Below are 16,712 nucleotides of genomic sequence, written 5' to 3'. Positions count from 1 at the left end.
AGCACTTTGGGAGGCCGACGCAGGTGGATCACCTGAGGTCAGGAGTTCAAGACCAGCCTGGCCAACATGGTGAAACCCTGTCTCTATTAAATGTACAAAAATTACCTGGGTGTGGTGGCGTACACCTGTAATCCCAGCTACTCAGGAGGCTGAAGCCTGAGAATCGCTTGAACCTAGGAGGAGGTTGTCACAGTGAGCCAAGATCGCACCACTGCACTCCAGCCTGGGTGACAAAGTGAGACTCTGTCTCAAAAAAAAAAAAAAATTATATATATATATATATGTGTGTGTGTGTGTATATATGTATATATGTGTATATATGTATATATGTGTATATATATGTGTATATATATATGTGTGTATATATATATGTATATATGCATTCTCATTCTGTTTCTTTCTCTCACTCAATCACTCGTACACACATACACCATATAAGGAACACAGATCTCTTTGGAGCTCTCCATTTCACTTTATTTTTACCATTGTTTTGATGACCACGAATACCCGATGCATTAGAGCAAGGCAAAGAACTCTGTGATTCGCCAGCTGAACATATATGCATTGCTTGAGGAAGGGAATTTCCATCTGACCTCTAGGGTGGCAGATTGTGTAGTTGTGTTTTGTGTTTATAATCTGTAATTTCATGTACTTGCTAAATTGCGAGCAGCTTTGTGTACTTTTGGCTCCTTCTCAAAAATTGCTGTATGAGTAACATGGTTTTAGTCTATCCAAGTCAACACCCACTTAGAATGTACTGCACCTTAGCACATTTGCTAGGGAATTAAATGTTAAGTCTCAGGTTCCAGAAACTGCTTTGTAAAACCTTAGCTGTGTTGTTCTTCTCTTGCTTTGTCAGCTGTACCCTTCAATTGCATTCAGAGCTATAATTCAGTCAGAGGCGTTTGTATTCTTTATAAATAGATTAGCATCATCATTCAGATAATTAGGGGTAGATTTACATTTTTAAAGAAGCCTTAAACCAATTTCTGGAGTTATTAAAACTGGCATCCTGATTTGTTCTGCTAATTACAGCTCAGCTCTTGTTCTCCCATACAGCTCTTAAATCCTGTTTTTTCAGTAGTGGTGGGACAAAGTGCTGTGTTGAATAAACTTACAAAAGGTTTTCAGTTTTTGACTCCAGATCTATTTCTCAGAGACCCGGACACGAGTTTTTAACTTAGCCAAATCTCAGTTCACCTATTCTGCAAAACAAAAACAAAAAAACTAGGTTAGAAATTCTCCTTTATCTCCTTGTCAGAATATCATCCATTGAGGACGCATTTTTATGAAGGGAACTCGTGACCATCTGTATTAATACCAAACCCTGAGCATCGAAGTGGCTCCCTCCTCCTACTGTACCTTGCTAGATTTTGGAAAAAATAATTTTGCTTTCTTCCTAAAACTTTTATGCTTTCATTATTTTCTTCAAAGCCACTGGGCGCAGGCTCCCTGAGAAGGTTACTGTTTTACTCTTCCATAATTCATCTTCGGACCCTCTAATTTCCTTCGTCTCAATGTCTGTGATGTGTGTGTACTTTTCTTTCAGGGGGGCAGGCTATTAAAATTTGGCCAGCTGAAGATGGGGATGAGAGAGTTAGTTACTCTGAAGTGTTTTGGTCAGTGGTTTTAAAGAACATTGAAGTCCATATGTTCAACTCTCTGTTCCTTTCTTGGGTTTTTGCTCACTTTGTCAGTGATACAAGCCTGGGTGTTTCAATATGTTCCTGCAACTTCTCTTTTCTATGAGGGGTTTCATTTCAGCCAGAACAAGTCAGGCGAGCCTGTTGGGTGTCTGTTCCTATTTGTTGCTTTAGCTCCTGTGGAAGATCCTGGGCAGGGAATTTTGCAGTCTGATTTATTAGGCACTCTTATTTTCTTTCGCTCCTCTCCTTGTCATTTGACCCCTGGGATTTTTTTTCTCCTTGGGGTTGAAACATTCTTCAATTTAGTCTTTGTCCAGAAATTTTTTTCTTCTTTTTAGTGGGGGAGGAGGAAGGAGGAGGTGTGAGGGTAACAGGGCTGGATAGATTGGGGAGCTACAATTGAAGTAGCATTCACTGAGAAAGCTTCCCATAATGCTGAGTGATTTGCAGTAATTAACTGAAGGGTCCTCGCTGTACTCTTTGAAAGAAGGTTATCATTGTTCTTGTTTGCACAGATGAGCAGAATGATAGAGTAATCAGGTTCAGGCCACAAAGGGAGGCATTGTCTGGGCAAAGATCATTGAGAAACTCTTGAGCTCTGGTCCAGCAGTTCTTCTGCCAGCCCTTTTTCTAAATCCCTTTGCTCATTTTGAGTCATTATTTTCTTGGGGATAGTGGTTACTTTTGCAGTGTACAAAGCCCCAAGCAATTTAGAATACTGCTTATAAGAAACTTAAGTAAAGTGTTTGTTAAACAGGCTAAACTAACTAGTCAGCTGATAACTGAGAATATTTATGGGTGTATGAATTTCTCTTTCATGCTGTCTTTGTCCGGAAATTGTAAACTGAAGAGTTTTCTTTTTTCTTTCTTTTTTTTAAATTATACTTTAAGTTCTAGGGTAGATGTGCACAACGTGCAGGTTTGTTACATATGTGTATATGTGCCATGTTGGTGTGCTGCACCCATTGTTGTCACCATGTTATATAGGATATGCTTTTGCTTTGTGGTATTTATGTATTTATTTGTTCAAGCAACAAATATATGTAAGTGCCTGGCATCCGTCAGTTTTATCCTTGTAATTAGGACTATAGTGAACAGCACAGAGATCCTGTCCTCTTGAAGCTTATATTCTTGTGGAAGAGAAAGGTAAGAAATAAGTAAACAATTAACTAGACACGGTAAGTACAGGTATTGCTGTGTGTATGAAGAAAGCAAACGGTAATATATGTCGACGTATTTATACAGCTTCCTCTATGTATGTGTCACTATTAATGACTGGATTTATTTATAAAATGACTATATGACTCTGAGGCCAAATGGACATTTTTTTCCTCTAGAATTTAAAATTTTTTAACACCATTTATTCAGTGTTGACATAGTCATATGAGCATATGCATGTCTGCATGTTATAATTTATTCCTTTTACAACCTTTGTATACCTTTAACTGAGAAAGTGATGAAAATAGAGAAGAGAAAATTTTTACATATTTTACAGTGTGTTTGTCTTGTGATTTTGTTCCCTGTGACACCTCCAGTGTAATCTTAGATTAAGACCTTTCTCATGAAAATTCCCACCAGTGTCTTGGATACCACATTTTTCTATGCCCTGATCTGGGGTTTGTTTTTTTTTTTTTTTTTTAACGTGCTAAGCTGAGAAAATGCAAAATGCAAGACCTCTCAGCTCCCTCATCTTCCTATTTTAGTTTGGGTCCAAAAACCTTCCCTCTAATACCCTTGTAGAGAAACTGTTTTGATTCCTGTTTTTAATGTACGTAGGGTCCCCTGCCACCCATGGGGCTTCTGCGGTGTTTACATTGTCAATACTGAAGCCCCAAGAGAGGCATGCCTTCCAACCAACATGCTGACTGCTGGGGAGGCCCCTCATGTTACCAATAGTGCCTCATCCCCTGCATTGCTGCCAGTTGGCATCTGTCACATCGGGAGTTGCCTGTGTGGGAATCTACAAGTAGGTTCCAAGACATTCACTTCTGGCAACAAAAGAGTGGGTGGAGAAGTTTCATTTCAAGTCTGACTCGCTGTTCCTCCTGCCACTCCCTTTTTTGAAAGGCGAGCCTGTGGGTGGCCCATGGAGACCTTCTGGCAAAAGTTCCCTTAAGTTCCTGGGACTTTGCTTGCCACCTGTAGGATAAAGTTCAAGCCTGAATGTTTTACCTGGGAGGACTTTCTGGAGTCCTTGTGGAGATTCTACTTGAGCAATTATCCTGGTGACAGATTTACATTTAGGGTGTTCCCTTGTGAAATGCTTCTCTGGGATCGCACCACTGGACTCCAGCCTGGGTGACAGAGCGAGACTCCATCTCAAAAAAAAAAAAAAGAAGTGCTTCTCTGGGTTGCTGGCACACTGTAATACCTCGACAGAGTTTAGCTTTTGTTTAACAAAAAAATACAAATTTTCTTTCCCATTTACCTAAACATAGGACATGTAAGTGATGCAAGTCTGGTAAGGTGCCTTCAACTTCAGTGAGCCCGGTCCCTTTTGTCTTGTTATTCTGCCATCCTTGAAAAGGCTTAGGTAGGGACATCCTAGACCACAACACAGAGCTTCCTTTTATCAGGAAAAAGAAAACAGATAGGATAGCGGAAAGGATAACAGAAAGCCCCCTCGCATTGAGCACAGTTCCTGGAAGTTGCAAATAGTTTTTTTGCTTATATGCCATTGACCAGAACTTAAGCCCAATCCATGCCCTACTGCAAGGAGAATAAGTCGTCTTGGACTTAGTGGCTGCATGCTCACTTACATTTGAGATTCCCCACCCACCCGCTCCTCACTTTTTTTTTTTTTTTTTTTTTTTTAAGAAAGAGTCTCGCTCTGTCACCGAGGCTAGAGTGCAGTGGTGTGATCTCAGCTCACTGCAACCTCCACCTCCTGGGTTCAAGCAATTCTCCTGTCTCGACTTCCCAAGTAGCTAGGATTATAGGTGCCTGTCACTGTGCCCAGCTGATTTTTGTATTTTTTAGTAAAGACAGGGTTTCACCATGTTGGCCAGGCTGGTCTCGAACCCCTGACCTCAGGTGATCTGCCTGCATCTGCCTCCTAAAGTGCTGGGATTACAGGCATGAGCCACCGCACATTGCCTACATTTGAGATTTTTCTGACTAAGATGGAATAGAGAATAGATATTGGGGGCCAATGATCACTTGTCTGATTTTAAAACGTGATTTTATATATCCTAAGAAAACAAAATAGTAGAGATTGGTAATTTTAGATTTAACCTGGAAACCCAGGAACCAAAATCTGTTGTTTTTCCACTATTGTTGCTGACGCTTGAGCACCATTTTTCAATAGAATGCAGAAACAGCTCTGTAGCATTTGGAGAGAGAGCCTGGCTCATTTCCCTTGCTGTAGTTCAAGGCTGTGACCAGAAGGACATGTCATTTTTGGAAACAGAATATATATTTTATTCTTATATTATGTATTTTTGCTGATGATTTCAAACAAGGCTTGAATTTGCCAACTTTTCATTTCCATTCTGAATCCATGAAGGGCTCTCGAAGTCCCAATATGTCTGGGTCACGGATTGAATACTTCGGGCATTGGGGTCAGGGTTGGCTGGCATTGATGGAGGAGGGTTTTTTGAAGAGTGGGACTTACGGGGACCTCAAGGCACAAGTGGGTGGTCCTGACACATCTCCCTCGTGGCTACCTGTCCTTGTCATCCTCAGGTGGCAGCACGCACTGGTGAAACTGGAGTGAGAAGACGTACTCAGGCCATGTCCAGATCCGCGAGCAAGCGAAGGAGCAGGTTTTCTTCTCTGTGGGGTCTGGATACTACCTCCAAAAAGAAGCAGGGACGCCCAAGCATCAATCAGGTAGGTTCTGGAGCAGATGAAAAGCGAGCCCGCACAGATCGCTTCTGTGGCCACCTCGATTTGTGATGTGTGTGTTTCTTTAGTGAGGCTTAGTGTTATATAAAATCAACTAGTTGGCACAAAGAAGCTAGCTGTGCTAGACACTTTTAATAGATAATGCATACCCATAACATTGAACTCTGCTATTAGTCTATCACCAAGCTGCAGTTTCCCACGTGCATCCTTTCCAAACCCTCATTAATTACAGACCTACTCAAAGTGCACAATTCATCCTGAGTCTTCAGGAAAAAGCAGGGCTCTGCAATGAAGCCAACTGGGCACCTGTGCAGTCTTTTTTTTTTTTGGAGACAGAGTCTCACTCTGTCACCAGGCTGGAGTGCAGTGGCATGATCTTGCCTGACTGCAACCTCCACCTCCCTGGTTCAAGTGATTCTTCTGCCTCAGCCTCCCGAGTAGCTGGGACTACAGGTGCCCGCCACCACGCCTGGCTAATTTTTGTGTTTTTAGTAGAGACGGGGTTTCACCATATTGGCCAGGCTGGTCTTGAACTCCTGACCCTCATGATCCACCCGCCTCAGCCTCCCCAAGTGCTGGGATTACAGGCATGAGCCACTGTGCCCGGCCATGCAGGGTCTTTTTAAGCTTCCTCTGGCACTGGATGAAAGGCAGCCTCCAGGGAATTCTGATTATTCTCTGCCCTTGACTTTTTGGAGCTGACATTAAATGGGCAGATCCTCTGCCTACTGGCATGAGGAGCCAGGAATCTGAGAGAGCTCGCCCACTGCCACAGCCCCCTTCTGCTCAGGTCCAGGGGCTGGAACGGGATCTCGGTATGTCTGAGGGCGCAACATAGCCTGGTGCCATGACAGGTGTCCGCTGACCATGTACAGCCATCCAGTTCTTGCCCATTAATTTGACTTCTTCACTCGCCAAGGCCAGTCTCCTGCTGGGGTTACTTCCGTGAAGCTCACTCTCTGTTGTTATTGTCTTTGTTGTCCTTCGGCTTTGAGAAATGAGTAGCTCCAGAACTGCTTGTTTAGATTTCAGGGACTAAAGGAACATGAGCATCTGTAGTCTTTCAGAAGAAGAATGTCCAGTTTGTGGGCTGCAGTGGCTGGAAAGTCAGGCCTTCAGCATTTTGGAGGTCATGACTAAGACTACTAGTTTGACCTCTTCACCCCGTGCCCTTATGCAAAGTGAGAAGACGTCATCGACTGACTTGATAGAATGATCTCTCCTTGTTTGCTCTGACAGTTCCAGCCATTAATTTACTTAAGAAATGAATTTTAGAAAAGAGATTAGTCCTGAAAGCTGATGCACTGAGTCCCTTAGCTGACTGTGATACTCATTGGTTTTTTTTGTTTTGTTTTGTTTTGTTTTGTTTGTGATGGAGTCTCACTCTGTCACCCAGGATGGAGTGCAGTGGTGCAATCTCGGCTCACTGCACCCTCTGCCTCCCAGTTCAAGTGATTCTCCTGCCTCAGCCTCCTGAGTAACCGGGATTACAGGCACTCACCACCACGTGCAGCTAATAGCTTATTATTTTTATATTTTTAGTAGAGATGGGGTTTCACCATGTTGGCCAGGCTGGTCTCGAACTCCTGACCTCAAGTAATCTGCCCACTTTGGCCTCCCAAAGTGCTGGGATTATAGACGTGGGCCACCGTGCCTGGCTGATACTCACTGTTTTAATGTGGCATTTCCCTATCCTTGATAGAACCTGCAGAGAGCAGATGGGCAAATGCTAAGTGAGTGTGAGACTGAAGCAGTTTCGCAGTTTGTCCTGTGATCTTTGGGGAGAGTAGCTCATTGAGCTTGCTTCCATGTGTTTTACTTTTATGTAAATCTAAAGAAAAAACTGTGGAGAAAAGTCAACATTTCATCAGAAAAATCACATAAGAGACTTGATGGTTCTCAGTTAAAACCTGCAAAAGGAGGACATGAATGATCAGCATTTCTCTTCTTTTTTGAGACAGAGTCTCACTCTATTGCCCCATGCTGGAGTGCAATGGAGGGATCTCAGCTCACTGCAATCTCCGTCTCCTGGGTTCAAGCGATTCTCTTGTCTCAGCCTCCTGAGTAGCTGGGATTACAGGCGCCCGCCACCACGCCCAGCTAACTTTTGTGTTGGTCAGGATGGTCTCGAACTCCTGACCCTGTGATCTGCCTGCTTCGGCCTCCCAAAGTGCTGGGATTATAGGCATGAGCCACCGCGCCCGGCCCATTTCTCTTCTTCTTTTGGGAGTTGGTGGTGTCATTGTGTATGTATCTTCTGCCCCGAGAGATGGCTCAGCCCACTGCGTCTGGACTTCACAGTTTGGACTTGTTTTCTAGCAAAACCCTTTGTTCATGTGCTTCTGCTTGATTGGCACCAGGTTATGTTACCGCCCATTTCTACTGAAATATATGACTGAATTTAAATGAATTCAAGAGAATGTTTTAACATTTTTCTAAAATCAAAGCACAGTGTAATGTCTTAGAAACAATTCTTATATTTTTTCTAAAAGTATGAGTTTTTAAGAACCTTTTGCTTAGCCATAAACATACCAGTAGGAATTTAGTCATTAATTCTATAATTTGAAATGGACAAAAATTGTTTTTTTGGCCAGGGGTGGTGGCTCATGCCTGTAATCCTAGCACTTTAGGAGGCCAAGATGGGAGGATTCTTTGAGGCCAGGAGTTTGAGACCAGCCTGGGCAACATAGCAACAACCTTTCTCTACCGAAAAAAAGTTAAAAACATTGTATGTTTTTGTATGTTTTATTTGCATGGAGGAAAGTCTTTTTCTTAATTGTGTACGTTATCCTGATACTACATTCTTGTTTTAGGGATAATCACAAAATTCCTTATGTCCATGAGTTTCCTTACCTAGTGGCATTGTTACCCTATTCTAATTTTCATGGTATCTTTAAGTTAGCAGGATTGATTACATTTCAAGGAAGAGACAATTTTCTATTTTTTAATTAAAAAAACCCCTATGTTGCCATGTTGAGATAAAAAACTGCAATATTCTCACATTCTACTTAAGAAAGTATTACAAAGCAAGCAGAGTTTTACTTAAAAGTATCTGGTCAGGTATATGAGGCTATAGGAGGAATGTTCATTGTGAGTTTATCTAGCTCATTGCTTTTGCTAGTTTCTTTTCTTTTATTTGTATTTGTATTTTTCTTTTTCTTTTTTTTTTTTTTTCTGAGACAAATTCTCAGTCTGTTGCCCAGGCTGGAGTACAGTGGTGTGGTCTCAGCTCACTGCAACCTTGACCTCCAGGGCTCAAGTGATCCTCCCACCTCAGCTTCCCAAGTAGCTGGGACTACAGGAGCATGCCACTATGCATGGCTAATTTTCAAATTTTTTGTAGAGACAGGGTCTCACTCTGTTGAGCAAACTGGTCTCAAACTCCTGGGCTTGAGCAATCCTCCTGCCTCAGCCTCCCAAAGTGCTAGGATTACAGATATGAGCCACCACGCCTAGCCTATTGTCTTTCTTTATTTTTTTTGAGACAAGGTCTCCCTCTATTGCCCAGATTGTAGTGCAGTGACGTGATCTTGTGATCCTCCTGCCTTAGCCTCAGGAGTAGCTGGGACTACAGGTGCACACCACCATGCCTGGCTAATTTAATGTAATTCTTTTTTTTTTTTTGTAGAGATGAGATCTAACTATATTGCCCAGGCTGGTCTCAAACTCGTAGGCTCAAGCAGTCCTCCCGCCTCAGCTTCCCAAAGTGCTAGGGATTATAGGCATGAGCCACCGTGCCCAGCCTATTTTCTTAAAGTAGAGATGAATTATCCAGATTTGAGAGCAAACTTTTTTTTTCCAACTGTCAAAGACGTAGGAAAGTGATCTAGATAGAGGGATGTGTTTTTCCAGGTCTGCTCCCATAAATTATTGTACCTGCTTTGGGATTTGATGTAGGAGTATCTGAACACGTGTGTAAGGTTTTGTCATAGCCATACCCATTTCCTTCCCCCTTCCTACGTTTCGTTTGCCCTGTTGCCCAGATTCCTTTTTAAGATGGTACTTTTGTATATGCAGGTGTTTGGAGAGGGAACCGAAGCTGTAAAGAAATCTTTAGAGGGAATATTTGATGACATTGTTCCAGATGGCAAGGTAAAAATAAACGTGTGTTTTCTTTTCTAAAAGTACCGCAAGTGCATCAACATATACATGGTGCAGTGTTGTCTTGAGCTACTAAAATTAAGTAAACTCAATATTAAAAACTGAAATGATCAGTTTTTAAAAGTTATGTAATAAGTCAACAAGAGATGGAAAATCATTTTATATTTAAAACTGAGTGGTAGAGGGAACATTCTCCTGCTGACATAACATTTCCCATACTTACCATTTGATGTGTGAGTTTCTAACTAGAACGTAAGAGGAAATTTGGGTTCTGAATAGCTGAATATTTTATGCCATTGCCAATTTCTTTCCATGTACAACTTCTCTTCCCAAGAGGTGTGTTCTTACTACCCTCCCTCTCCACCCACACATGCTGTTTTGCTCCCATTCGTTTCAAAGAACTGTTCTGATAGTGTGTTCTTTAAAAAATGAAAAACAACAAAAACTCATTTGCCTCCCAAGTCAAGTATTCAGTTAAAGATTCGACCGGGTGTGGTAACTCATGCCTGTAATCCCAGCACTTTGGGAGGCCGAGGCGGGTGGATCACGAGGTCAGGAGATCGAGACCGTCCTGGCTAACACGGTGAAACCCTGTCTCTGCTAAAAATACAAAAAAAAAAAAAAAAAAAAAAAAAAAAATTAGCTGGGCGCCTGTAGTCCCAGCTACTCGGGAGGCTGAGGCAGCAGAATGGCGTGAACCCAGGAGGCAGAGCTTGCAGTGAGCGGAGATGGGGCCACTGCACTCCAGCCTGGGCAACAGAGCAAGACTCTGTCTCAAAAAAAAAAAGATTCACAGACTTGCTTCAGCCTTGTGCTTGGATTTAACCGGGGCTTTCAAACTGCTCTGATTGAAAGCCCATAAAAATACTGATTTTTTTTTTTTAATTGGCCACTTTTTTCAGCCTCTAAATAAATAGACGTCTCTCGTTTCCAAGACCTTAGTAATGATACTGGGATCCTGTTTGTGTGGGGGATGGGGGATGGTCTGATGTTGATAATGTGACCTTGGTGTGATCCTCTGGTTCTCGGGCTCAGAATCAATATGACAGAATTCAGCCCTCAGTTGCCATGCAACCAAGTAGTGTCAGTCATCAGTGGCTCAGCCCCATGTTGTAGATGGAGCTGAGCTTCAGCATCCAGAGTGCCATGGGGAGTTCTGCTATTGGAGGGGGAAGAGAGAAGAGTGGCCATGGGAAGGCCTTTTCTTTCCTTCATACCCGAACTATTCATGAATGATACTATCCTGGATATGAAGGCCACTGTCCTTGGAAATACTCATCCATGGCCACTGTCTGAGCATCTGTCTCTGATGAAATTTGAAGAAATTCAGTTTTGGGGCCTATGTGCAACCCAAGCATAGTTTTGGATGTTAACTTGGTCGTTTCTGAGGTTGGCCAGTTCATCTTGCATACCATTATTAGTCCACATTTAATACTGAGATATCTTCTCTAGACCACAGAACTTGGAAACTGCAAAAGTTTTTCCATTGGATTTCTGTGTAGCATTTTTGGTTTTCCATTTTTGCAAGATAACCTCTTTCTCCCACATCCTGGCTAGAATGCCTTGTTCTCAGAGTGTTTAGATGCAAAACTTGGGTTGATCCAGTGCTAAGGAGCATTTATTTAATGTGGCACACTGGAACAGAGTCTTGATATTCCAATTATAGTTAATGAGATTTAGGTATGTTGATTGCTTTTTGACAATTCCTTCCCTGGAGTCCAACTTATCTGCTAAAGCAACTCTGTTCAAAGGCGAGGCTGAAATTATCTTCCCCAGTTGGATTTAGTTTAATGGCTTTTACGAAAACGTTTCCCCCATTCTTGGATTCCATTCTTCTTTTGAATGGAGGTTATATTACCACCTCTCAGCCTTCACTGGGAAATTTGTTCCTTCTTGTAATTTGCTGATACCAGCCTTGTTCTTGGTCATCAGTAGATACATATTTACCAACTAGTGGCCTGGTTATAAATCAATAATGAAGGCCTATTACTTAGCATGTATTGAGCATCAATATTATGTTTACATTGCTGAAATCTAACATCATTCTTTCCTTGCTTATTTCGCGGGGCTCCTAACATTGTATCAATGTAAGGAACGTAACATTGTATCAATCTAAAGAACATCCTCTGCTTCATCTGCTTAGCTTGCTTAGGTTTAACCCAGCTGCTAAAGGAGGACTTCCGACCCTTCTCCCACATTCACAAACTTCATTCCACTGCCTGGTCCTCAGGCAGAGTGATGGAGAGGATACAGTGATGGCAGCAAAGGAGGCTTGTTTTTGCTACATTGTGCCATGATGTTATCCGTCAAGTTCTTTGACCTCCAGAAAATGGAATTGTCTCTGTCCCCGGGTCGTGCTGAAGGTCCAAGGAGAGCACAAAAATGATCCTATCTATAAATATAAATATGTAGTGCTAAAACATTATCTTTTTGAAAAAAAAATGATTGGGGCTTCATCATTGCTTTGAACTGTAAAGTTCTCACGGCAGATGTGCTTGCTGTGGGAGTTCCCTGCTTGAAACTTGAAATGAGTTTGTGGAAGAAATAAGAACCATAAAGCTGAGCTGAATGGTGACTGACTTTTCTTTCTTTCTTTCTTTTGTTCGTTCGTTCGTTCGTTCTTTCTTTCTTTCTTTTTCTTTTCCTTCCTTCCTTCCTTCCCTCCTTCCTTCCCTATCTCTCTCTCTCTCTCTCTCTCTTTCTTTCTTTTCTTCCAAATTTTGATGCCCACTGACTTATGCCATGATCACCTATGGATGCTGTGGGCCAGGTGTGAAGCCTGCCTCACAGCTGAAGTTTGAAATCTCCCCATTGCACCATAAATCTGCTTTCTCAGTAGTTTCTCTCTCTCCAAGGGTTCCCCTGCCTCCCACCACTGCCTCCACTTCTGCCCTGGGCTGTTTTCATGGGTATCGGTGATTCCTGTGTGCAGTCTGGGGATCTAGGGTTGTCAGAGCTCCACTGCTGCTGCCCTGCTAACTTTATTTCTTGTTATAGAGGGAGAAAGAAGTGGTCTTACCTAACGTTCACCAGCACAACCCTGACTGCGACATTTGGGTCCACGAGTATTTCACTCCATCCTGGTTCTGTCTGCCCAATAATCAGCCAGCCCTGACGGTCGTCCAGCCAGGGGACACTGCACGGGACACCCTGGAGCTGATTTGCAAGGTATGCAGCTGCTTTGGGTTGTTTCTCCAAGAAGAGCAGAATAGGGTGTAGGAATCTTCTAAGGCACATGTGGAAACCCAGAGCCATGTGGCAGAGGAAGGTGCTTAAAACACACCTCCCTTTCATTTCGGAGCAGCATTGCATTCCTTTGTGATAATATTCAAAATTATATTAGTGAATGCTTCACCTTTGGGAGGAGAGGAACTCTTCTAAGTAGCATCTTTCAATGTGTGTGTTTGATAGATTTCTAGTGCACGTATCTCGTGCTCATTGCAAACCTTTTAGAAAATCTAGGTAAAGAACACAGCAGAAAATTAAGGCCACTCTTATTCACGAAATCCAGAAATAACCATTGTAAACATTTTGGCATTTGACCATTCATTCTTTTTTCCACACACATACAGATACATGTGTTCAATGGCATCATATTATAGGTACTGTTCTGTCACCTGCTCTTTAATCAGTAACCGATACACTATGGGCATCTTTAGAATTGGGGAAAATGGAAGGAAATATAAGTTTGGCCTCCGTTGGTGGGAAATTCTTCTTTTGTGAACACAGAATTAGCGTTTTTAGAAACATGACAAATGATTGAGCTCCTTTTCTCTACTTTCACCTTAAACCATGGGAGAAATGCCTTGATCTTTTTCAAAGTGAACCTGGTTTCATTTTTCCCCCTGAAGGGCAGCCAGGTGAATGGTCTTGAGTGAGGGGAGAGAGAGGAAAGAAGAACTTTACTTGCATGCTTGTTTTTATTTTTACATTATGAATAGCATTAATAGTTCTATGTCGTAGTCGTATCAGGTCTGAGCCTGAGAAAGAGCTGAGACTTTGCCATTGTACACATGGAGGAAGTGAAGCTCAGAGGGCCTTAGCTGCTTGCCTGAACTCACATCACAGTCAGTTGCAAAGGAGAGACTGAACCCACGTCTCGCTTCTCTACAGCTGGGTGCATCCTGCAGTGCCGGGTGTCCACAAGAACTCTCAGAACCTGGGTTAGTCTTCAGGAAGGACAATCAGTAAGGCTCAGAAGAATCTAGAATATATTCTTAGGGGAGTGAATTGGTCTTCTTTGGGGAGGCTAAAAAAAAAAAAAAAGAAAAGCTTTTCTATCGCAATTTTATCCTAGAAGAAGTTGGATGGATAAAATGATGTTTTAAAGATCTCATCATTCAACACAATGTTTGTAAATACTGAATGACTTTCACTACCTCTGCAAGTACCTCAATTTTGTAGTTCTACTATCAGCAATTTTTGTATTTTTAAAAAAAGCAAATCACAGATGGCTTTTTAAAGAAAAAACATGGCTCTTCATATGAATCAGGGAAATGGACAGTCCAGCTCAAATTAGCCTCTTAAAATGTCTTATGTGTGTGGAGGAAAAATAGAAGAATCACTTGTTTTGGGCCATAACCAAAGTCAGCCCTGACGTGGATGTTAAAAATAAATGATATCACCTCTCTGTGTGCTTTGAATCCTTCATGTATGAGGGTTCTAGCTTTTGGAGATAATGGTATCTCAGTTCACAATTTTTTTATGTTAATTACTTAACAAAATTGGTCTGTAGAGGATTTCTGCATTCTTTTATTTATAATTAACACAATTCTTTAGAGACCCGTTAACATTCTGCAGAGCTGAAGAGTTATTGTCAGATCTGCAGATGAAGGTGTTAAAAGTAGAACTTTCTGGCTTTTTTGTATAAGCCCAACTCTGGAAGGTGTTTCCAGAGGAATAACATGGCTTTGGAGCATCCTGTGCACATTGGCTTTAAACTCGATCAGGAATCAAAGGTTAAGCCAAAGTTTTCCAATTACCATTGATTGGTGGAAGATTGATCAGTGAGTGAAGCAATGAATGATTGGCCCACTTTACGTATGTTTCAAGCTTTTGCTTTGGAAGAAACTAGGGGAATGAAGAATAATATTGTCATTGCCAGTTAGAGACCACATCTAGATAATGTAGTGGACCTGATCCCCTTTAAAGTGTTTATTTCTGTCAGCTGAAAGGTTTCTGATGGCATCATTAAGGTACAAAATCCCTTTCTCCAACAGTAAAAGTTAGTTCTGTCCAATTTTCCCTGGGCCTTCAGGTCTTTTTCCCAAGACATAGAAATAAAAGCAAAGACAACATGGTGTGGAACAAGCTTCTATCTCATGAGTTTATGCCGGGCGCAGTGGCTCACGCCTGTAATCCCAGCACTTTGGGAGGCTGAGGAGGGCAGATCACTTGAGGCCAGGAGTTTGAGAGCAGCCTGGCCAACATGGCAAAACCCCATCTGTACTAAAAATACACACACAGAAAAAAAATCTCATGAGTTTAAAACTGGAAGACTTGTGTGTGCATTTCAGAAATTGATGGTCTTTGGAAAAGCACCCATGTAGGAAAAGTGATATAGTATGCTCAGGGCCAGGTGCCTTCTAAAGCTTGCTTCTTCCTTGGAAAACACCTTATTGTAATTAGTGGATCTGATTTTATTCTTAAGGGGGAAGGAGATAATGGGAAAAACAGTGCCCCATGTTATTAACAATCTTATATAATGGCGAATGTTTTTTTTTCCCCATCAAAAACAAAGATGATTGTAAAAATGCCTGTCTTTTGTTTCATTATTGTTATTCTCAATGTTTGGTGATAGATGCTTTCTCTAATATTTAATAATCAATCTGTTTCTTCTGTCTCTTGCATTCAGCTCATTCTCTTTCCTATTCTATCTGATCCACATCATTTCACATCAGTTTGCCATCTGCCATCTGAGCACCAGTCAAGTTCTGGTATAGTAAATGTTTCAAGATCTTCATTTCATGTACAATTCATGTCAGAGATGTTACTGGAATGATTATTGCTAAACATAGCAGGTAACCATGTTGGCCTATAGGTTTTGGATATATTCTGATTGTTACAACTACAAAAATAATTGCAACATATTTTCATTCATTTATACCTACTGATATTATTCACATATGACCATGTGTCAGTTTTATTTCATGCTTTTACTACATCAGCTATGGCTTTGGATATGCTATAACCATTGGTGTTTAAAGAAAGAAAAGGTTACTTTGAAGGGGAGGGAAAATATCTTTAGAAATTCTACAATAGCACTTTGTGTGTGTGTGTATGTGGATACATATTTCTGTATGCAGTGACTACATGTTTGTATTTCTGTGTGCAGTAATTGCATGTTTGTATGTCTTCTAGAAGTTTGAAATGGAAGAATATGAAGAGAAACAGAAGAGCAAAACATAATGGATTAGGAGCTCTAAGGCAGTAAATTCTGAGACATGTTATCTATTTTAATTGGTGCAAACTATTTACTGAAAATATCTACATTGTGTTTTGCTGTTTCATCCTTTGCAATAGTCATAGTAAGATGCGAATTTAAAAAATTATGCCAACTAAACTAAAAATTGTTGTACCATAATACTTAGGGTATAATTTGCGGCTGCATTGCCTCAAAATGAATCAAATGCTAAGTAACTTAAGTACATGTATATTGGAAAACAAATTTATACCATTTAAATTTTTTCCTAACTGAATTTTCCTTGAATGTTTTACAAGTCTCAATTTTCTTTTGAATTTTCACTTGAATGTTTTATGTCTAAAGCAAGGCCACACATTTAGAATTACTATGTTTAAATATTCATTAACATTTGAAATTCTTTTGCACAAAGATGTATTCTGAAGATGGTTAGTTGTTTGACTTGCTTTGATATTGACTAACAGGTATCTAAGGAGCATAAAATTCTTCTTGATAGTTCTGATGATCTGATTTAATTAATTCATTAGGATTTTCTTTTTTTGTTAGACCAGCCATGTTTAACAAGGGCTCATAATTCAGAAACTTTTACCAAAATAGTAAGACACACTGGTATATATTTGATCCAATGTCCTGTTTTGAGAGTAACTATTTACTGACCAAAATTAGGGCTCTTAAGTTACAAGTAAGACTATTATAAT

The 16,712-nt window shown here is 41.0% G+C and overlaps 1 protein-coding gene across 14 annotated transcripts in view; it reads left to right on the top strand.

Moving 5' to 3' along the window:
- The window catches only part of TIAM1 (TIAM Rac1 associated GEF 1), a 441,301-nt gene that overhangs the window by 335,741 nt on the left and 88,848 nt on the right, over positions 1–16,712 (top strand). For all 14 annotated transcript variants that reach the window (XM_054542445.2, XM_054542444.2, XM_024239448.3 and 11 more), the window contains 3 exons: positions 5,331–5,477; positions 9,510–9,584; positions 12,591–12,761. In XM_054542445.2, the coding sequence (XP_054398420.1) occupies positions 5,331–5,477; positions 9,510–9,584; positions 12,591–12,761 (393 nt within the window). The remainder of the gene's footprint in view (positions 1–5,330; positions 5,478–9,509; positions 9,585–12,590; positions 12,762–16,712) is intronic.

This window comes from Pongo abelii, chromosome 22, assembly GCF_028885655.2.
Source record: "Pongo abelii isolate AG06213 chromosome 22, NHGRI_mPonAbe1-v2.0_pri, whole genome shotgun sequence".
Classification (NCBI taxonomy): Eukaryota; Metazoa; Chordata; class Mammalia; order Primates; family Hominidae; genus Pongo; species Pongo abelii.
Note: the sequence above shows the minus strand (reverse complement) of the source record. Positions and strands in the feature narration are given on the sequence as shown.